The 22422-nt window shown below is 47.6% G+C and overlaps 1 protein-coding gene across 3 annotated transcripts in view; it reads right to left on the bottom strand.

The window, feature by feature from the left end:
* MSI2 (musashi RNA binding protein 2) overlaps positions 1 to 22422 on the bottom strand; it is a 199283-nt gene that overhangs the window by 110959 nt on the left and 65902 nt on the right. For all 3 annotated transcript variants that reach the window (XM_062507001.1, XM_062507002.1, XM_062507003.1), the window contains exon 6: positions 18335 to 18427. In XM_062507001.1, coding sequence (XP_062362985.1) covers positions 18335 to 18427 — 93 coding nt within the window. The remainder of the gene's footprint in view (positions 1 to 18334; positions 18428 to 22422) is intronic.

Raw genomic sequence — 22422 nt, 5'->3', positions numbered from 1 at the left:
TTAAGCTTCAACTAGGAGCAGGTATTTTATGAGCAGGGGTTTGTAAGGGAAGAGGTGGCGCGAGGCCACCCGCCCACAAGCTGGGCATTTCACAACACAGGCAGGAAGGGAAAAGGCACCAAAATTACTGCCAGGCTCCCCAGCACCCTCAGGGTCCATGCCCCAGGGCAGGCAGCAGGGTCTTGTGAGCCCAGAGAAGAACATGTATGTATGTGTGTAAATAAAGGTCTGTGTGAGATGAGAGTGCAGGCAGGCTGCAGCACTCGGAGGGGCAGTGGGCTGCCAAGGCTATAAATAGATGGGTCTATTTTTAAGTTGACCATTGCTTAGTGCAGCTGAACTTCCTCCCCTCCTGCTCCCCCTGTCATTGCTCTGGTTCATGTCCTTGGCCAGCTGCACACGCAGTGCCAGGCTGCAGACAGGGAGAGCAGAGAGAGCAGAGCAGGCAGCAGAAGAGGAGCAGAAGCACCTCTGAGCTAAACGCAGGGGCTGCTTTCCCTCTGCCACGAGCCTCCCACCGAACAGGAGCCCGGCAAAGCTCAGCTCAGGCAGGGCTGGGGCTGGCTGTGGAGGTGCCACAGTCTCACACAGCAGCAGGGAGGCTGTGATGAGCTCCACAATTCCCTCCTCTGTGCCAACGCTGCTGCCCTGCTGCACAGCCCCTGACAAAAGAGAAGTTCAGCTTTGAATTTTGGTAGAACCCCTCCTAAGAGGGATTCCCCCCCTCCACTCCATACTGTAGCAAATATTATATAAAACTTGAAAGGAATTCAACTCCAGCTTTTATTTACCACTGTGCATATGGGCCAATGGCTGTGGCAGGCGACCAAGTTTGCTGTCAGGCTGGCCAAGTTTGCTCTCATCACTCCAGCAGTGCTGTGTGTGTCGCTGGGGATGGCAGCAGTTGGGTGAGGGCTGTGCTGCTCTGCCTGGCCAGCTGGAGGGCACCTCGGGATGCCCTGGCACCCAGGTGGAGCCGGGCAAAGGACAGCACAGCGTGGCTCACAAGGTACCCCCAGGAGGTGACAGTGTCACCCCCAGCACCCAGCAGGGTCAGAGCTGTGTGAGAAACTGCTAAAGATCCTTCTGAAACAACAGCCAGGGCTGGCACTCGGCTGATGGGTCTGGGATTTCTCTTGGGATGGCTGGATGCTTGTTAAAGATAAATGTGACATCAACAGCTTACCCAGGCCAGTTCTGGGGACATCTTCACAGCAGCTGAATAATCTCCTGGGACCACTGAAATTGCAACAGAGCCCAAAAGCACCAGAGAGGGGCTGCACAGAACCTGCAGAGCCCGTGCTCTGCCTTTGCCAAGAGCACTGCCAATCCTCTGGGCTTCGTATGGAAGGGTGCAACCCCAAGTGCCACAGAGCCGAGGAGCACCAGGGCCCTGCATTGCAAAGAGAGTCACAAACTGCTCTGTTTCCAATGGAATCCTTCTGCCTCCGAGCAGGACTGTGCCTCAGCAGGTAACTGGAGCCTCCCAAAGAACTCCGGCTCCACCCTGGCACCCTACAGCTCAGCACCGAGATGCTCTGAAGCAAACAAATGCTCAGACACCATGTGCCATTCCAGACATTCACAGCTCAACAACGAGAAGCCTTTTCCAGCAGCTCCCTCAAAAAAAAAAAAAAAAAAAAAAAAAAAGAGGGGGGAACACCAACATTCCTCCCTGAAGGACCTGATCTCACAGCTCTGTGGCAGCCCCAGCACTTCAGACCTCACACACCAATAAACCACCTCTCCCACCTTGCACACAGTGCTCCTCTCTTCCCAAAGCTGCCAAGTTTCTTGGCCTGGGCAGGTTTAGAAAAACCCCAAAACCACCCCAAGCAAAAGAAAACCAACACTGACAACCTACTGGTTACGTTTTTAAGCCAAGTTGTTTTTTGCTAAATTGTTATGACCTTCCTCCTCCCCTCTGTCCCCTCCCAGTCATGAGCAATAGGAATTAAATTGATTCAGTCTATCAGTGTTCTGCATCTAAGTGATTAAATTCAGCCACTAGAAAAATCTGTTTTGTGCTGCATCCGAGGAAAAGCAGCGCTGCCATTGGATCCAGCCCGGCCGCGGGAGGGAGGAAAGCACAGAGGGTAGAACACACTTGGTCATTGTGCTGGTATCGTTGGCATAATCTTTTTTTCCCCCTCCTGTTTTAAGCTGGATCAGTTATTAGATGTGTAAGTGGCCTCGCAGGCGGATGCTGGCAGGACAGCCCTGGGCAGGAGCAGCACGGGCACAGCCACGCTGTGACCTGCCATGTCCCTGATCACTGAGTTATCAATTCCTGCCACATGCCAGAGGACAGGAGCACACCAGACTTGCTTCCCATCCCCACTGCAGCCTGGCTCTCACACAGACACAGCCCTAGTCCTGATTTATCCAGCCTGATGACCAGGCAGCGTTCCTGCGAGACAGATGCCACGCTCTCCGGGCTGGTTCCAGCCCTCACAACCAGCTGACCATCTATTTTAAGCTGCTCAGCTGGGATTTTACTTTGGGACAACCGAGCTGAGAGGAGCAGTCTTCCTCCTTCTCTTTCTTCCACATGGCAATTAGAGGAATGAAAGAGGCTGGAGGATGTGAGACATCTGCACAGCCCCTTGCTCGGGGAGGAGGAGCTGGGGAAGGCAGGGCTGCCATCTGCATCTGCTGAGTGACCCCTGAGCGGAGCAGAGGGAACTCAGCCCCGTGCTCTGCCTGCTCCAGGCTCACTCCCAGCCCTTCCCCGAGGATCCCTGCACTGCAGAGCACCCGTCCCTCTCTGCTCCAGGCATCGAGAGCGAGAACAAACGCACAGGCAGAGAGGGAAAGCGCCGAAACCTCTGCCCGTTCAAACTGCATCCTGCACAAGTCCTGGCTCCCTGCATCTCTGGGATTTCTGGCCCGGCCAGTGCTCTGACCTCACCTGACCTCCCCAAGTGCATCAAAGGGCCTCATCTAAATAGGTCACTCCTGGCAGAGGGAGTAAAGTTCAGAGGAAGCTAAGAGACTTACCGGCTGCCTTAATCATCACACCCCCCTCCACCACCTCTGCTGGGAGAAAAGAGAAAAAAGAGAAAAAAGAAAAAAAAAAGGAAAAAAATTACATCCATGGTGGCAGAGACAAAATGCTACAGAAAACTGGCATCTATGTACTGTGGCAGCTGAATTTTAAGCAGCACCAAGTCTGAGAACACATCTGGAAACACACATGCAAATTCTTCACAGCTAAAAATAAATGTCTCTGCTGTGTATTACTCTCCAGAGTGAAAGTGCTAATATTAATTGAAGGGTTTTGTTTCATTTGGCTTATATTATTTTTATTCAAGATCAGAGCTGATAAATAATTTCTTTAAAATCATATAGATTAAATTATCCTGATAATTTAAAGCATTATACACTTAAATTAATATTACTTATCTCAAACTACCGATTTGCCCCGGGCAAACTACACTACTGACAGCTTCCCTTTGTTTTTGTAGTCGATATCCTTCACTTTGGAATCAAGTGTCCTTCACATCACCTTTGCAGAACGCCAGAGCCTCTTTCCCCGGGTGTTTTTGATATTTAGCAAATATCAAACGAGCCACACTCACAGGCTGGAGCTCTTTGGCATCAGCCTCAATGCTGATTTACATCAGCAGAAGCTGTTGCCCTGTTTTCCCCAGCAGTTCCTCGGAGGAAAGCTTACAAACTTAATTCCCTCTTTACATTTGCTTATTCAAGTTCCAGCTGCATCTCCCCCTAACGTCCCATTAGGGCTTTCCTTTTAATTACTTTTTCATGTCATCTGCACATTCCTTGCAAGGTCCTCTTTCGAGGAACTTGGCTCTCTCCCTGGCCCCTTTCACTGAGGATGTTTTCCTTCCTCCAGTCTCCCACAAGCCTCCACCCTGTGCCTCCACATTCCAAATCCTGCCCGTGTCAGCCCTTGGCTCTGCTTGGCTCCCTCCTGCCCGAGGTGACACCGAGAAGGGGACACAGGGCTGGGTGTGGAGCATCCCAACCTCCAGCACCACGCACTTGGCCGAGGGACAATTCTGCATGGCACAGACTGTCCTTGGGAACTGTCACAAACCATCAAGGGGAATGAAAACAAACTCCTTAACTGCAGGCAGGCGTGCAAACCTGCTCCCTCTGCCCGCACCTAACGCTCCCTGAAACACCTCTAAAGAACAGCAGAGCCTTGGGGAGATGATGTAAGAGAGGCAGTGGTCACCCCTGTGCCACATGGCAGCCAGGTCATTCCCCAGGGAAAAGCCACACTCCTCCTCAGGGTCTACATTCATTTATACATTATTCAGCCTGAAATATTTCTCCAAAGCTCTGCTCATCTTTTTTTTGCACTGCAATAGCCAGAAAGACATCTTTCTTCTCTGCTCTTCTTAAAGATCATCTTCACTACCATGACGAAAGACTGGAATTAATGCCAAGATCCACAGGAGAAATGAGCTTATTCACATGGCACAAGCCATCAGAAAAGTAAATTCACCCACAGACAGACGGCCAATAAACAACTACAAATTCAGGCCAATATCCTTCAAGTTTAACTACACATCACTGCAGAAGACAAGACAGATCAGCTTCTGGACAGCACTTGGAATATGTAAAGTGCTATATAAGTATTATTATTACCACCAGACTGCTTAGGAAGTCTCCTAGATTTACCATCTGGGAAAAATAACTGATTTAAACAGTCAGTGTGAGAAAGTCACAAGAGCAGTTCAGTTTTTCCAAGTACCTTCCCAATCAGTCACAGATGATGCAAAATAGCAATGCTCCTTTTCTCACTTCACCTTAGTTCCCATGAGCCAGGGAGGATTAAGGACCCAAACTTCCAGCACTAAGAAGAGGACCAGGTTACTACAGATCCTCCTCCTGCCCAGCTGGCTCAGGGCACTGTGCCAGGAGGATCCAGCAGCAGTGCAGGCACATTTCCCTGCACAAACCACAGTGAGCATCACACCCCACTGCCCCCTCCTCCATCTGATGCTCAGTTCAAACTGGGTTATTTGTTCTGCATTAATATTTCAGCAGCACTCTGAGCAAGGGAAGGGATTCCTGCCCTGGGGCACACAGGCAACTGCACCTGGAAGTTGCACACACTGATGGGGCTGTGGCTGCCAGCACCAACACTCCAACCCTGCCTGGGGAGGCCACAAGAGTCAGCGAGTGGCACATGGAAGAGCACAAACAGACCCTTCACTCAGCTGAGACAGAACCAGGGAGTGGTTTGGGTTGGAAGGGACCTTGAAGATCCCGTTCCACTCCCTGCCATGGGCATGGACACCTCCCACTATCCCAGGTGGCTCCAAGCCCTGTAAACCTGGCCTTGGACACTTCCAGGGACAGGCAGCCACATCTTCCCCAGCACCCTGTGCCAGGGCCTCATCACCTTCCCAGGGAAGGATTTCTTCCTAAAGATGCTTCCCCCAGCTCACACTGTTCAAAATCAAGTGTGCAACTCACAGCTCATGCAGATAAGCACAGATCCAGTGCTGCTGACACCTGGACTACATTCACTCACAGGCTCTGTGTGCAAATCAACTCCAGTTACCTCTAATTCTTTTATCTTTAGAGCCTTTCCCTGATCCCCAAAGGCCAAGGCAAAACTGCAGAGCTGCCCTGGCCTGTTTGCACGGCTGTACCCCAGTTTGATTTACACCATGTAAACAGAGGCTGGAAGTGAGCCTCCAGCCCCAAAAGATGCAAGATCTCAGCCTGCACCTTCTGCACCTTTTAGAGAGCAAGTTTTTAGGTCAAGGAATAGTATATAAACCTCTGCACTTAAACAGCATAGAAATGGAAAACACGACCTGTGCGTCAACCAAGCACAGAACTTACTTCCCACCAGGAGCCCCTATCCTAATTATTCACGAACAGAGTGCAGTTCTGGCATTACAGAGGTTTTCAGTCATCCCTCTCAGCCCTTCTGAGAGTGGGAATAACCAACATTTAGGGCTTATTTACTTCAGAAACATGACAGCAAACTGCTAAAGATGCATCTGCTGATGCCAGCAAGGCGTTTAAGACCCCACAGCTCCAAAAGACCCCACTCTCAGAGAGGCAGAACACAAAGGTGGGAAGTGGTTTTGTCCCTTCATTTGCTTTTGCCATCCTGGGTATTGAATCTCTGCAGCTCTTCTTTTTGACAGGATGGGCAGTTGTCTTTTTTGATTGTTTTCTGAAAGTACAAGAGGGAGAGGTGGAGAGCTTCAAACCATCCAAAAATGGTAAAATTTGTATTACACTTAAACAAACCTCTGGCTCCAGCTGCCTGGAACTCAGAATCAGGATCTGCTCTGTATAATCGGACAATGTCTGATTTTTGTTCCTTCTCTTTTGTTTTCCTTTTCGGAGGTTTATTTTTGAAAGAGGTCTGTGTAGCAGGGCCTCTTCCATTTCAGGGAAAGTAAACAGAACCCTTTGCAGGGAGGATCAGGGATGAAGGAACAAAGCCAGCTAGACTAAACTGTATGAAGGTGAATTTATTTGTCATCATTTGGTCTCGCAGCAGCACTGTGACTTTGATCAAGGTCGAGGCAAGGTGCTGCACGCAGCCAGCTCACACCCCTTGGAACAGCCTGCAGTTACAGCAGCAAGAGGAAAGCCACACTATTAGTCCCAGATTTTGGACAGAGACCTGAATAAGACCAAAATAACACAGCAAATCAGTGCCACGTCCGCAGAGCTGAGCTCCTAAACCCAGCACAGGCGTAACTCCATCCCTCTCTTTATCCCTGAGCTCATCTGATGGCCACGCCAGCTCAAAACATCATCTTCCCCCTCAGGACCAGCCTAGCTGAACTCAGCTCAACGTGTAGCAGTGCCCAGCCCTAAAGGAGCCTTTCCAGGGCAGAAGGCAACCACACACAGCCCATCAAGGCAGTTTTAGCACAAACATCCGAGTGCAAAGAGACCACAGGTACTAAGGACTTGGTGGGATCTTTAGGACTAATTTGGCTTTCTTAATGGGATAGCTAAGGGCTGTGTGCTGCTTCCAAGACCAAGGTCCCTGCAGGAGTTTATGTGCTATACCAAGACTAATCCCTGGGTGCAGACATGCTCTTCAACAGAAGAAACAGCAGGGGAACTCCTAAAACCAGAGTTGGGAAAACCGAGGGAAGTCTTCTCAGTGAGAGGATTGGACCCTGCCAGAGCTGGGTTTGCCCAGAGCATTCAGGAATAGGAAATTAAAGGAGAGAGGCCAACCACTTCTTCAGCACAGTGGGGAAAAAAGGCAAGCATGATAAATATTGAAGTTCCTGCTTATTAGGAAATACTTGGCAAAACCTGTGAAGCCTGAAGGGGGTGTTCAAGAGAAGTGTATTTGGTGTTATGGGAAAGTTAATGAGATGCTGTTAACCATATCATATATGGAAAACTAGGTGAGGCCCCTGTGGGCCACTATATACTGCAGGAAACTTTATGGACACTATAATGCATTACTTTTAATGATTCCCTTGCCTGCTTCAGGCCCTGGATACCAAGAAGAGCTTGCCTGGCTTCCTGGTGGTGCTTTAGCAATGACAGTTTGCTTGTTGTTACATTTCTGGGTTACTTTAATGAGAAATAAATTGGGTTACTTTCTGAGATTCCACAAAGCCCAGGCACAAGGAACCAACACAGAGAAAGTTGCTGGTGTGTTTCAGTCTCTTCACACCCTCTACCTTCCCCAGGGTTACCTGCCCTGCTTAACCATTTATCCATAAATGTGCCCAAAAAACACTGGCACTTGTGCAAGTTCAGGTTTGCAATGTCATCATCCATCTCCAGGGAGAGCCAGGCCATGGAAATAACCAGCTGCAACATCACAACGATTGCCCCTGCAGGAGATGTATATAATGAAAATTGAAAGCTGCAGGATGAACTTCTTACATACTTGTCCTTTTGGTTTATTCATCAGAAATAATTATCTGCACTCGCATTCACAGGAGCACATACTTTATGATGTACATCAAAATTTAATGGATTTTTAATAATACTGTAACTACAGCAGAAGCACAAAAAAGACAGCCATTAAACCGTATGTGCTGTGTTGGTGGGTAAGTGGTGTTGAGCAAACATCAACAACACGGAATCACAGTTTAGCATCAACAACGGGTAAAAGAACTGCTCCTTCCAGGATCTGAAAATGGGAGGGAGCTCTCATCATGTGGGTTCATCTTAAAGGCTCCTCAGCAATAGAAACAAATAAGCAAACCCAGTTTCTGAGACTCAGGACCCTGCAGGTGGTACCCTTGGCTTTTGACAAGCACCCAAACACCCCAGCACTCAGTATCTCCACCTGTGCAATGAGAGAAGAAACACGAGCACACCCCATGACGGCAGCAGGGGAACATGCTTGTGCCAATTAAAGTACCCCCAGGATTTCACAAATCTATTGCTGTTATTCCATAAGCATCAGCAGAAAGTGTTGCTCCAGCAGGAGAGACTGAGACTCTAAACACTCTCCTCAGCAGCCAGGCTGAGCTAACGAGTCACTGCGAAGCATCTCCATGTCACCAGCACTTGGACAGGCATCTATTTATAGCCTAAGAAATTATATACGTGGTGTCCCCACCAACAGTGACACATCTTCATTCAGGCATGAGTCACCTATTCTCAAGCACGTTTCCAAAAATAAATCCTATTTACCAGAATTAAATTCCACACGTTTGGGGAGAAACTGCCTCCTCAAAAAAAACCCCAGGCACGTTAGAAAAGCAAACAAGAGCAAAGAGGCACTGGAGCCCTCAGCCTGCAGGTCCCCATGTTCCACGCGATCACGCTGAGGCTGGAAATGTTTAAGATCCAACAATGAAGACGCTCGTGTGTTGTCATTCCAAAGCCCTGCCAAGGTCACCAGAGCGCTGCCGTCCAAACAGAATATCCAGAATATTCTTGGCGCCTCACGCTTTGCAGAAATAGTGAGTATATTGCAGTTATTAGAGAGAACAGACAGAACGAGCGCCAAGTAATCCCAGAAAATGTAGTGTTAAATAGAGGGTTCAAACCACAAAGCTGTTGATGGGGAATGTTAAAAACGTCAGCGTGGCTGAAAGACATTTGCCAGTGGTGGGAGTCAAGTAGCGAGCTACTGTTCAGCAGATGCAATAAAAATCGGGAGGGTACTTGGGTAATGGGACCAACAGTACAGTTGTTGATACAAATTATATCCAGAAAGCAGAGAAATAAATGGCTAAATAAATAAATAATGCAAAAATGGAACAAGTTCAAACTTCTTTTATAGTAATAGTCTCCAGTTGAGCATAATCACCAAAGCTATAGCGATAAGATTGCCAAAACTAGACAAACATCTGTGAGATGAATTCATCTCAGAGGGGAAGCCAACAGCTTGTTATCATTAAAGAGGCAATGCTCTCTCTGCGTTTGAACTGCAGGCGCCTTGTTACTGCGTTTGCCGAGGCAATTGCACCAGATGTTGGCAGCTTTCTTCAGATGGATGACAAGCACCTGCTGCTGGGGAAATTAAATGCTCGTCGGCCTCCTCTCCTTCAGGGGAGGGTGGGCCAGCAGGGGAAGGGGGGAGTGGTGCCGGCTGACCCTCTGAAATAAACCTATTTATGCAAAGTGACAGTAAGTGCTGGTTTGCCAAGCGGTGAAACAGAGTGGAAATTCATTGGAACTCTTCCATTGCCCCCGGTGAAATCTGCTCCCACCCTCCCAGTCCTGACAATTAACGTGGCAGGGATCTGAACTCGCAGAGCCAGAGATTCAACGCAGGCACCTCACCTGCAGTCACACAGTGACTGCCCTGCCAAGGGGGCACAGCCAGTGGGGTCTGGGCAACCCCTGCTCCAAACAAACAGCCAGGATGAGCTGACAGCCCCCCAGCTGAGGTGACACACACCCTCCCCACCCTGTCAGGCCAGCAGCAGAATAAATGGATGCCCCAAGTGGAATTCTGCACATGCTCCTGCTTGCTGGAATTTAAGATCAGTCTCCGGGAACACGGGTGCAGATGTGCCCCCTTTCCCCACCACAGCCACTGCAGGTGCCTCACTTGGAGCAGCAGCAAATGGAACTAGTGTTGAATGGTTAAATAAAATGGTTTTTAAACTTTTTTTTTTAAAAGAAAACACAGAACAGCTTCTTCTCTAACAGAGTTGCGAGTGCTTTCCTCTTTCTGGAAAAGAAAAACTACAAGATGTTCACTCCTTTAGACCTGCAATCATTTCTTTATGAATGTCCAGTACTCCTCCAAATTTCCACAGTGGTGATACCACAGCACAGAGGCTCATTCCGTGCCACACAGAACCATTCCAGAGGGGTGAACACTCCGTGGTCATCCCTGCTCACCCCAAACCCTTCGTGGGGGTCCCTAACACAGACAACACCTGTTTGATCTAAACTGACCACATGCATTTTGGGTACCCTTCAGATTAAGGGGTACTTAATCCTCATTCTGCTTAGACTATCTTAATTGGCTCTTCGTTTGAGCTACTTTGCCCTTGTCCCCGTTTCTGCAGCTGTATTTATAAGTACATACACTGTACCCCACTCTCCCTCTCCGGGCTGGCAGGTAGCACCAGGACTGGTAATCATTGATAGGACTGATGTGATTCATGCTTGGCCACCTTCCATTTCTATCCAAACGTGTGCAGGCACTTTTTGCCCCCCCCAATAAACTCATATATTAAGTGCTCCTTATAGAGAGAGATGTGTACGATGGACATCAAATGCATTTAATATTCTACCCTTGCAGAATTATGTTTAATTAAACTGGTCTAACCTCGATATTCCATGTGTGAGCAAAACTCAGATATCTCATCTTTAGGACTGATCAATATTGCCATTCATTTACATGTGGATAAAGCATTATTACACAGTATCGTGTGCTCTTCTCCACATTTGGAACAATTTCTACCAAGTTCCTCCTGGGCACTTTTAAAACCTTTTTCTTTGTGGCCCAGACTTAGAGCTGCATTTAAAACACTCTCAGGTCTTCCACTCCACTCAGTGCTGGGGTATCCATGATGTGGGGTGATGGCAGTGATCAAATGCTGACTCTCCAATTAATTTAATCAGCTCACTCCCCAAACCAGGGGAGCCTCCCCAAATCAGTGAGCAGGAAGGAGAGCGCAGGTTTCAGCTACACCGTGCCAGGTTTAAATCACTGCTGATTTATCAATCTCTTTTTTATTAGAGAACCAGTGCTAAAATGTGGGTTTTCCCAAAGCCAAGCTTTGGGCCCCCCAGTGCAGCTCCTCCAAGAGCAGCAGTGCCCTGCAGGGATGGCAGGAGCAGCACCTGCACCTATAAATAACCTCTGGAGGAGCTGGGAGCTGCACTTCCCCATAAGTGCCAAAGTGGAATCTGATGCAATTTCACAGCGGATATTGAAAATGTCCATCAGATGTTTTACCTGGTTCCTAGTGCTGGGGATTAACACCTCCATCTTCTGCTTTCAGCCCAGCTTGCTGGGCCAGAGCTCCAGCCAGCCCCAAACGGGGCTCAGAGATGGCACCACAGCCCTGCAAGCCCAAATCATCTCCTTCCAGGGAAGTTCTGCATCCACAACCCACTCACTGGGGCTGAATCCAAGAACGCTCCAGGGATAATGTAAAGATGTTACCAAACAGGATTAACTCAATTTGTCAGGGATTTTATTTAGCCTGTTGCATTTGTACTAAATAAAAGCGGGGGTGAAAACCGAAAGTGACTTCCTTGGGGTCTCAGAAAGGATACAGATAATTTCCGTGTGTTTGGCTCAGTTGTAAAACTGACACAAAGACACACAAAAAAAATTCCCACGCATGTTGGAGAAGGAAACCTGAGTATTTTCATGTAACTTTTCTCTCCCCAAACACAGCCCCTGAATAATGATTGATTTCACTCATCTCCCACAGGCTCCTCAGCACCTCATCAACCAGAGGAGAAAAGGAAATAAAACTGTACTTCAAACTTCTGCTGGGCTCTGATACTGCCTTTGTGCCCACAAACCCCGCCTTAACATTTCCTCTTTTCATAAAACCCAGGTAGAAACCAACATCTAATTTATAACAAAACCACTTCCACAAAGCATGTGGCTTATTACAGACCACCTCAAAACTGACTTCCTGTGTACAGCTTCTCACTGGCAGGATGAAAACGGTGGCTGCTTTTTAAGACATGATCAAGTTTCTCAGTTTGTTGTTTTTTGTTTTTTTTTTTTTTTTAAAAAAAAAAAGAAAATAAAAGCATGTGTGGGAGGAAGAAGAAATAATAAAAAATGCTTTGGGCCATCAAGTACCCCTATAACCCAGATCCCTCGTCACATGTCAAAGCTAAAATTTAAAGGAACATTCTTTATACTTTGGCACATCACAGACGTAACATGGAAATAAGGACATGTGGAAGCAGAGGAATTTTAAAGCATGAGCACAGGGCAGAGGCAGCAGTGTGGAGGAGGCTCCTCTAACAGAACAGCCTCCAAAAACTCTGCTTTTCCTCGTCCCCAGCTTCTCAGGAGCTGAAATATTGACGTGTTGGTTTAATGCTGGTTCTGTTTAAAGGGGATGAGGAGACGATCCAAATGAAGCAATTCTGCCAAGGTGCATGCAGATAACTTAGGAACAAGAACAGGGTAAGCTCTGAGTGTTCCACAGCAGGCCTAGAGCTTGGAGCTGCTCTGGAAGGGAACTGAGGGCAGCAGGAGGTAAAAAAAAAACTCCATTGTGTTCTCTGTTTTACTGCACATTACAAATGATTTGGGAACTCTGGCTATTACAGACTACAATGTAAATAAGAGTCCAAATTTGTCCATTTCATAAAACATAACCAATTCCCAAGTACTGAACTGGGAAATACAGAGCTGAAAAATGTGAAAGGCTAGCAATCTGTCAAACCCAAAAATGACTTTTCTGCAAAGCAAATGCTTTAAGGACAGCCATGCTTGTCTCCTATTGACCGTTCAATCTACATATCAATGTCCAACCGAGGTGACAATACAATCCAAACTCTGTGCCAAGGCTAAATTAACTAAGCTTTCACTTTCAGACAAGCAGAATTCCTCGCACCTCCTGACTCTGGCCTTAGCCCCAGCTCCACACAGACTTCCAAATCCCCCCAAAATGAACCCATGGTGAGAAAACCACCTTTTCTCATGCTAACAACTTTATTGTAAAAACATCTTCAGAGGCCATACTCGAGGTCTCAGGGAAAAGTAAACCAAGGGAGTGCTTAATACCACAGCAGTGCATTAACTCATTCACACCCAGGCAGCCTGGCCAAACAAGGAGGAGTTTTCTCTCCTGTTTTCCTGATTTATATTTTCACAGCTGTCAGGGAGGAGAGCACAGAGGAAGCGATTTATGTAAACCGCCCGATTAGGCTGAAATCCTCCATGTGGATCCCACTCCTCCCACACTTCCACAGAGAAAGCACAGGGACTTCATTACAAAGGTTATTTTTTCAAAGGTTAAACTGGTTGTTATTGTTATAATGCAGGACATGGTAAAACCAAAGGAGGAAATTCTCATTCTCATGTTTTGCTGTTCACAGCTTCCAGCACCTTGGAGGTGGTGCCTGGAGCCAGGACAGGTGTGAGAAGGTACCAGAGTCAGGTTACAGAAGGGAGAGATGAGAAAACGACATGTTTTCAACAGCTCAATAGTTTCATAGAAAAAAGAAAAAAAAAACTACTCAGAATCTTGATATTATTATTATTCCACTGGTCTGTTCTGCATCTCACAGGAAATAAGGGACTGTACAAAACATTTCTAATCCACAGAGGTAATTCAGAAATCCTGTCTTGTCTCAAAATTTCCAGATCTTAAAAGCCATTCCTGAGGAAACAGCATATTGCAAGTGAAGCTGAAATATGTCTATGACAGGTCTGAGGGAGACCTTGTAGCAAGCCAGGACAGAAAACAAAATTAATGCATGCTGGTCTGGTCTAATTTCATCTGGAAATTTAAAATAAAAAAACAAGTGCCAGAGCCCCCTTCCCTGAAAGTCACTTTAGGATTACTGTGAAAGGAAAACTGAAGTGCTCTCAGATTGGAAGTAAAACATCTGGGGCCACCACCAGCACTGACTGCTTCTCCAGTCTGAAACAGCAATATGGAAAAGTATTGTTTGTCCACAAAACCACTTCACACATCTCCTTCAAACATCACCATTCTGGTTCCAAAAAAGATAAATTTAAATTTGTGTTCTCCCCTACACAAGGGAAGACAATTTTTCAACAAGAACAGTCCTACATGGGCTGATCTAATAGCTCAGGACAACTGGAACATACATTCACAGAACTCTGTTCCCACCCTCTGGAAGGACACAAGTGGCCTTTTCATTCCGAGGACTGTTCCCACCACGACTCATTACAGTAAAAGGTTTTTACTCAGAATTCTGTTTCCATAACTGGGCCTGAACGCGTTACCTGGAGCCCATTATCTGATCAGTTAATGGCTACACGCAGTCATTAGGATCCATGAGCTCACCAGGGGCTCAGCCCCACCAAGAGCTGGGGCAGCCAAAGGGTTAAAATCCCATGTCAAACAGCAAGTCCTGGCTCTGGACCAGAAGGGACATGGGAACCAGGGCAGCTGAGTTATAAAGGCCTTATTGTAGCAGCCCACTGGATTGGAAATGACTTGTAGGCCTAATGAAACAAAACTTTGGCAGTAAAACAGAATGAAAGGAATGAGACAATAAAAGAGAGGAACAAAGGGAGCAGAGTTGTTTCAGCTTAGGAAAATAAGCTCACTTTGTTGTTGGGAAAAGCCAAAGCCGATTAGGATAAACCAATGACTAGGCATAAGTCTTCCAAACTAATTACGCAGTTGGCCATGTGAAGTGTAATTGCAAGGTGCAAGCAAGGCTGGGCTGCTCCCACAGGAGCTCTGTGCAGGGAGCAGCACCTGGGGAACACCTGGGGAACACCTGGAGCCCTGCCTGCTCTCTGAGGTGCAGGACATGCAGGTCCTGAGAACTCACCAGCACTCAGAGCTTCCCCCTGCTGCTCACAGGACTCCAAGCGAGGCTGGAGGAGTCTGCTGAGGGTTTTTGTTTTTTCCTTTTTTAAATGATGCCTTAAATGCTCCAACATGTCCCAGTCTCAGAGCTCCACCCTTCCTACCCCTCCAGACAGCCAGAACACAGATGCAGATCTGCATCCCAGCAGTACCATGGCCTCTCCAGAGGGGAGGGATGGGTGGATGCCAGCCCCACTGAGCTCCCCCTGCATGTCCTCAGCTCTAACACTTCTCGTTTAAATTCTTTTAAAGCCCGGTCTCAGCAGCTTTTCACCCCCAGCACAAGGGCAATGCTGCGGAGCCCCGATGGGGCAACATGGACAGGGAATTCATTTTGTTTGTAAGAATGTCTGAAACATCTTCGACTGGAACAGGAGAGGATCCCACTGCATTAGACTGTCAGGATCACAAGTAACACAATGGCTTTTTTTTTTTCCCCTCCTGATTGTAAATGCTTATGGCTTCGTCTGGTGTTTTCCCAGCTTACCCTTCTCATGTCCACGACAGATGCTGCTCCCTTCCACAACTGGAAGGAGAATCCTTCCCCCTCCTCAGCACCCAGACCCCACCAAGCCTCTCTGGGGAGCCCTACAACAACTTCAGGTGCACAGGAGCAGCCTCAGCAGCTCCAGGCAGTCACAAGGCTGTTCATTACACTCTTCTGTGATGGCTTTTGGCTTCAACTCAGGTCCTTTTTCCCAGTTTTCTTCCACAGCTGCAGCAGCTAAGGATGCCCACCTTCCCAAAAGGAAATCTGGGACTCCTGGGCTTCTTCAGAGAGAAAAAATAATCACTATGAGAAATCTAACAAGCTAAATATCAGGAATTATCATTACCACATACTTCGGTGCTGTATCATCAGGAACTTTTACTGGTGGGTTTACTAAAGCTTTTCCTTTTCTTGGAGACAAAGGTTCTGGCATTGACTTTTCAAAAAGCTGCAGTTTCAAATTCAACACTTTAGCCCTTTCCTGCCAACTCCAGCCACACGAGCGAGGCCACCTGGCCCCAAAGCTGGTGGCTGCTGTCCCCACATCCTGTGATCTGAGAGCTACCTCCAGTCACTAAAACAACCTCCCCTGGCTGCAAAGCTCCTGTCCACAGCAAGTACAAACAGGATTTCAGGAGCTGCAGCAGTTGGTAAGCAATTTTTTTCCACGCCAATAAATAAGCTCATAATTTCAAAGAGAAATCACCTGAGATGCTCTTATCAAACACGGGTGGCTCCTCACACATTAATTGTGTAATGCAATTTGCTTTATTTTAAGAAAGCTCTAAGCAGAGGCAGAGCTGGCCAGTCGATGTGGGTCACTGTTTGCATGGAAATGGCCTGGCTGGAGAGCCAGGCTGTGTGCTGAGCACAGGCTCTGCCTTAGAGGGCAAGCAAGTCCTGGAGGGGCAGGGAAGGAGGATGGAGAAGGATTGACTCCTGCAAGGTGCTGCAGCACCAGTCCTGGGTCACGGGATCTGAACACAGCACCCACTGTGTCCACAGGATGTGAACAAGTCTTCTAACTCAGCTGAACCACAGCTCCCCATTTCGAAGGGTCGTTAACCACCTCCTGACAACCAGAGCCCCGAGGAGAATCACCTCAGAACACCCCGAAACCAAACTGTCCCAGCTGATGAAGGGCAGTGCCGTGGGGAGAACCCCAACACCTGCACCAAGGCTGAGTCAGTCACCCAGCCAAGCAGCCTCTGCTCCAAACAGCACCAGCTCCACCAAACTCTCACCAGCTGGCACAGGGACTGTGCAACAGGGACCAAGACTTGTAAAGCCTGACTGCTGCAGGAGCTCAGCTCTAGAGCCTGGACAAGCAGCCTCAGTGGGACAACCCCAGCTGTGCTGGACATGGGAATGGGTTCCTGTCTTGAGCAATTTTCAGCTCCTTAAACTTTTTAGCCTGCCAAATTAAGACACTTGAAAAAAACACTTGATTTTTTCCTAAGTACTGCCTTTGGGAAGGCAAACCTCTGCTGAGCTGTCTCAAGAATGGCAAAGCATGGAAGCAGAACCAAAGCATCCCGAATCCCCAGCCTGGCTGCTGCATTCTCAGGGACTGTAAAATTGCAAGCATGAAACTACCAGATGGTGAAATTAAGAAGACTATATTAAGACAACATCCAGACAATATGCAAAGCACTTATATTGAAACTATTATTAACTCGAAAAATACAGGTTAGTAGAGTTCTGCAATTAGAAGTAACTACAGAAGAACCATCCAAGAGCTCATGTAATCCTTTAATAAAAGGCTCAGCAGGCTGTAAACATCCTGCCGGAATCAAAGATTATTATTGAAAATAAAATGACTGGTTTGCAAAACAACTATCAATCCAGCACAGGAACCATTTATAAACTCGCCTCCTCAGCCCTCAACAAAATCCTGCCTGGCTCAGGCTTTTCAGGGCAGATAAAAGAAACATAAACTAACTACAAGGAATGGGAGCTGCTTTGCGCTGGGATACCCTGCTGTGTCCTCACACAATCTTACATCTAAACCATCAACTGCTGTACTCCAAAAGACAGGGATCGAGCTGCTGGGCTGGAATCCATGGAGCTGCAACCCAAGGAGTGCTGTGGACAGTGGGGCTGGAAGAAGGTGGTAGCACAAACTGCTCCCAGAGCAGGCAGCTCTGCGAGCTCATCACTCACAGCACCTCTGAACAAGTGTCCAGAATCTGTGGGGATCCAGGGAGCTCCATGGAAGTCAGAGATACTGAGCTCCAGCCAAAGCCTGGACAGTGGGGGCTGAGCTGTTACATCACAGCAAAGACTATTCTGGCAAGGTTCAGATCTCCTTCTCTGAATAAACTTGTTTGTTTTGGGGTTTTGGTGAGGGTTTTTTTTTTTGTTTGTTTGTTTGTTTTTTTGCTGTAGGTTGTTTTTTGTTGTTAGGGTTTTTTTTTCAATGATGCCAGCATTCTACACATACATGCAGAAGAATTTTCTAGTTAGAAATTAAGTGGATATTCTAGTGACTTCCACATTACTCTTGCTTTTCACATGGTTCCTTCAGGCATTTTCACCAATTAATGAGCTCTCCAATACGTCTATCTACCCTTTTTGCCACTGGAATTGGGGCTAACAGAAGGTTGATTTTATGGAGAAGACAACTATGTAATCATTCAGCTAAGGGTCAGAATCTTCCTGGACACAGATTCACCTCCCAGTGAGGCTTTTTTTCTTTAGTGGAAGTAAACAGTGTTGGCAGTGTTGTACACACACAAGTAACAAACAGAAAAGCAATCCCAGAGGTCTCAAGAAATGACATGGAAAGGCAAAAACTCCACCCTCCTTTGAGCTTAGTCCTCAATGCACTTTTGTTTTTCAAAACACACTTTAAAAAGGGAAGAAAGAACAACTATGTAGTGCTCACTTGGGCAGAACTTACCTTGCCAAACTGTTCAAAGTATTGCTTCACATCTTCCACTACTGTATTAGCCGATAATCCACCTACAAATATTTTCTTTGTTCTTGTGACCATCTGTAAGAAATTACAAGAAAAGCATATGGTTTAACCAGATTATTTCAAACAATATGTGGAAAAAAGAAATATTCTTCAGATCCCATCCCTAACCCAGATAATGAGAATACTTCTTTACAAAAGCAATTCCAATTCAATTTGATTAGATACTTCTTTCTCTGTCTTGTTTTGTTTTTATTTGAGAGATGGCTGAGTAAAGGCTCTCAATAACAACTCTAGCCCCCGGATATTTTTTTTTAATAAATGATTTTTATTGTGCTTCTCAATGCAAATATAAGTGAAAAAGGAGTCCAAGCACTGTATCTTCATAGCTACTGCCTCAAAGCAGAGGTGCCTTTGCCCCTTCTTTTCCTCCAGACAGGCTGAACGCTCTTTGGCAGGCAAAGGCAATTACATCAAATCCAAGTGATGCGTTATTAAGTTTCCACGGGTCAGTTTAAAAGGAACTTGCACAGTTACTTTTAAAATAATCAAATGATGAAAGACAGCCAGAGCTGCCGACACAGCATCCTCCAGCTACCCCATCCCCTGCCCCTGGAATCACCATGCCCAGGGCTGGGTCAGCCCCTCCAGGAGCTGTCTGCGCTCCCCAGACTCAGCTGAGCACCCAGCTCCTCCTGCTGCCCCAGGTGTGCCCGAGTCTGGCCCCACAAGGCAAAGGGATGGAGCTGGATCCTCTTCAGAGACCCCAACAACCAAGAGACAAACCCGGGCACGGGAACGTGATTCCTCTGGAAACCGGGTGAAGCAGCAGCTCCCAGACACTGAAAGGAAAAACACCCCAAATTCCAGAGCCAGGACCTGCCTGGTTAAACACAGCCCAGCAAACAAAACAACAACAACAAAAAAAAGCACTGGGATCCATCCTGGCACCTGAGAGTTTCATCACTTAATTATTTTTTCACTAAAGACTCTGAAGATACCTTTTATGAGGGCTACTGAGGACAGCCCAGACCTGCTCCACACCAAGGGTCACCCTGTCACACCACACCAGAGTGGCCACAGGCAAAGCCTCCATGGGGCTGGGGACACAAAGCCCCAAATCCTCCCAGTACAGAACAAATTAATCATCACTCCTGTCCCCACAGCCATGCACATAAACCAGGGCAGATATTCCCCTCAATGGGCTCCAATCACACCTCACAGAGCCTCACTTCTCCTGTTTGGGTTTTTTTTTTCTTTAAGTTAGAAAGAGAAAAAAAAAATGTGTAAAAATTCAATTATTTTTTTCCTGGCTGCAATCTAGGGCTCCGAAATTGAAGCCCAAGCATATATTTTTCTGTAGAAAATTGTCATTTACAAATAAAGAATTGGCTAAAGCCAACTTGTAACTAAAGGATTTTGCAGGGCTGTCAAGAGCCCTCTGCTTGCCAGCATCTGATTTAAGATCAGGCCAAGCTTCTGTTGCCATACAAAAGAGGGAGGAAAGCAATTATTCTAAAGCAGTATTTGAAATTATCATCATTTTTATATTTGACCAAGAAAGAAAGAAAAAGAGAGCTACTGCTTTTAGAAGCAAGATTGAAGGTTATAGGGAAAAAAAAAAGAGACCACTTTGTTTCAATAGCTCCAGTCAAAGAAAATATTGGTAATGACAAGCAAATTCACAACATTTTAATGCCTAGAGATGTGTTGCGAGCTGGGAAATGGTTTCAGAAATCAGCTCTTTGGTACCAAAGCGAAGCACAAAATTACGTCTGCTTTTCCAATCCACGTTTCCCTGAAGAGAAGCTTCAACTGATTTGTTACCACATTCCCCCCAGCACCAGGAGAGAAAACACAGCCCGAGCCATCCCTCCCACCCTGAGGTGCCCCAACACCAGCACCTGCTGCCTCCCTTCCAGCCAGGCACCACGGCCCCCGCCGGCCCGAGCCAGGCATCCTGGTGGCCAGGGACATGGGCAGGGGACACGGGCAGGGGGCACCAGGAGCAGCCTGTCCCCCCCAGGTGAAGGGGAAGCCCCTCACCACAGAGTCACCATGGCCACCCACACTCAGCAGGGTTCAGCCCAGGACAGCCCCTGCCATCGCCTATTCCCTTGCCTGCCACTCTGCCAGGTGAGCTCTGCCCTGCCAGGTGAGCTCCTCTGCTCTGCCCTGCCCGGTGAGCTCTGCCCTGCCCTGCCCTGCCAGGTGAGCTCTGCCCTGCCAGGTGAGCTCTGCTCTGCCCTGCCCTGCCAGGTGAGCTCTGCCCTGCCAGGTGAGCTCTGCTCTGCCAGGTGAGCTCTGCTCTGCCCTGCCCTGCCCTGCCAGGTGAGCTCCTCTGCCCTGCCCTGCCCTGCCAGGTGAGCTCTGCTCCCCACACCTGACGTGTCTGTGCTGGTGTGGCCTCAGCACCCTGCACCCATCAGATGCCGTGTGGGACTGGGAGCAGCTGGAAAGAGCCTGGCTCCTGCTCTAACCTGTACATCCTCTTTCAGCAGTCAAACAGTGAGACAGGGCAAGGCTTCCCCAGGGAAAAGCACAGAGCACATGGCTCCAGGAGCAGAGCAGGGCACTGAACACTTGGGGCACGCTCTGCCAGTCTGGAGGATCTTTAGTTACTGAGGATCTTTATCTTTTGCTGTGAGTAAATTCAGAATTTGCTTCCTGGAAGTTGCTCACAATGGGGACACCCCAACATTACTGGAGTCAACAGAATCACTGGTGGGTTTGGCTTCTCTGCCAGCAGCCCCATCTGCCCTCTCCTGGGGTGGAACAGAGGGCTTTGGGAAATAGGAAGCAATTTGTGTGAATCCATCCCAAGCCCATGTTTATTAATGGCTCCCAGAGGTGTGGGTCACTCTGAAACCACAATACTCACAGGTCTGTGTCTTTGGATTTTGTTTGCAGTGAAATATATCCAGCCCTGGTGCTGCAGGGCTCTGCAAGCTGTGGCTGTGAGTTGGTTCTGGAGGGTTTGTGTACTGAAGGTGTCTCTCTCTTGCTGCAGAAGGAATTGCAGGAAAGGCAGAGCCCAGGCTGGTGTGAGCCCCATTAATTGTGAGCATCACAGAATTGCTCTGTTTGTATACGGTGTTGGTGCCGAGTTAATCAAAACACATGTGACTACTCCTGTGAGGAGGCATTCAAGGTTACATTATCTTTACTGGCTTGGCTTTTGAAAAATATAATCGTCTTTGTGCTCTGAAACTGAGCAAACACTTCAGGAGGCGCAGGAGCAGGAAGAAAACCTTCTCTGCTTTAGCCAGGCGAGTCTGCTGAGTTTATGCCGTTTTGTGCAAGGTTATGGTTGTAATTAGATCAGTTTGGGGTGTATCAGGTAAATCTCCTCTAAACAACAGGCTGAAGATGCAGTCTGTGGGAACAGAAGTCTTGTCCCACTCGAGCATGTCAATATAAACCTGAGCTAAACTCAGCCTACCTGGATGAAATGAAGGAATGAGGTTTTGCAGAGCTGGAGGCTGCAGCCCTGAACATCCCTCACACTCACAGTACACTGCTCATCATCTTCTTGTGGTTCTTCCTTCCCCACCACAACTATCTTATTATCCTGACTAATAAAAGTGAACAGGTAAGATTTAAAGCTAATCAAGTGTTTTGCAGGATTCCCAAAATTTCAAAATCTCAAGCTGCAAGTATCCACCATTCCTTCTAGACGAGTCAAAGCCCCGTCTACACTCAACAAAGAAGTTACATGTTTAACTTCAAGGTAATGGCTTTTAGTATCATTTCCCAACCACTCTTTACACTGCCTCCAGTTTTAGTGCAGAGCTCCTGGCTCAGGATGGTGAGGCTGGAAAGGATGAGTGCTGGCACCCAGCTGGCACAGAGCAGAGCCCAAGTGTGCCACTGGCAGGCCATGTTGGGAAGTAAAATCCACATAAAACCCCCAAGTAGGAGACAGAGACACAAACCCAGCGCACGGGGCTCAAGGAACAGCCTGGAAACCTGTGCCTGAACCTGGCCTGGCACACTCCACTGTGGAATTCATCAAGGCTTTGCATCCTCAGCTTCTCAATATGTTGGAAGTGGACTAGAGTACTAAGAGTGAA

This window comes from Cinclus cinclus, chromosome 22 (genome assembly GCF_963662255.1).
Source record: "Cinclus cinclus chromosome 22, bCinCin1.1, whole genome shotgun sequence".
NCBI lineage: Eukaryota > Metazoa > Chordata > Aves > Passeriformes > Cinclidae > Cinclus > Cinclus cinclus.
The sequence above is the reverse complement of the archived record's forward strand: the minus strand, read 5'-3'. Positions and strand labels throughout refer to the sequence as shown.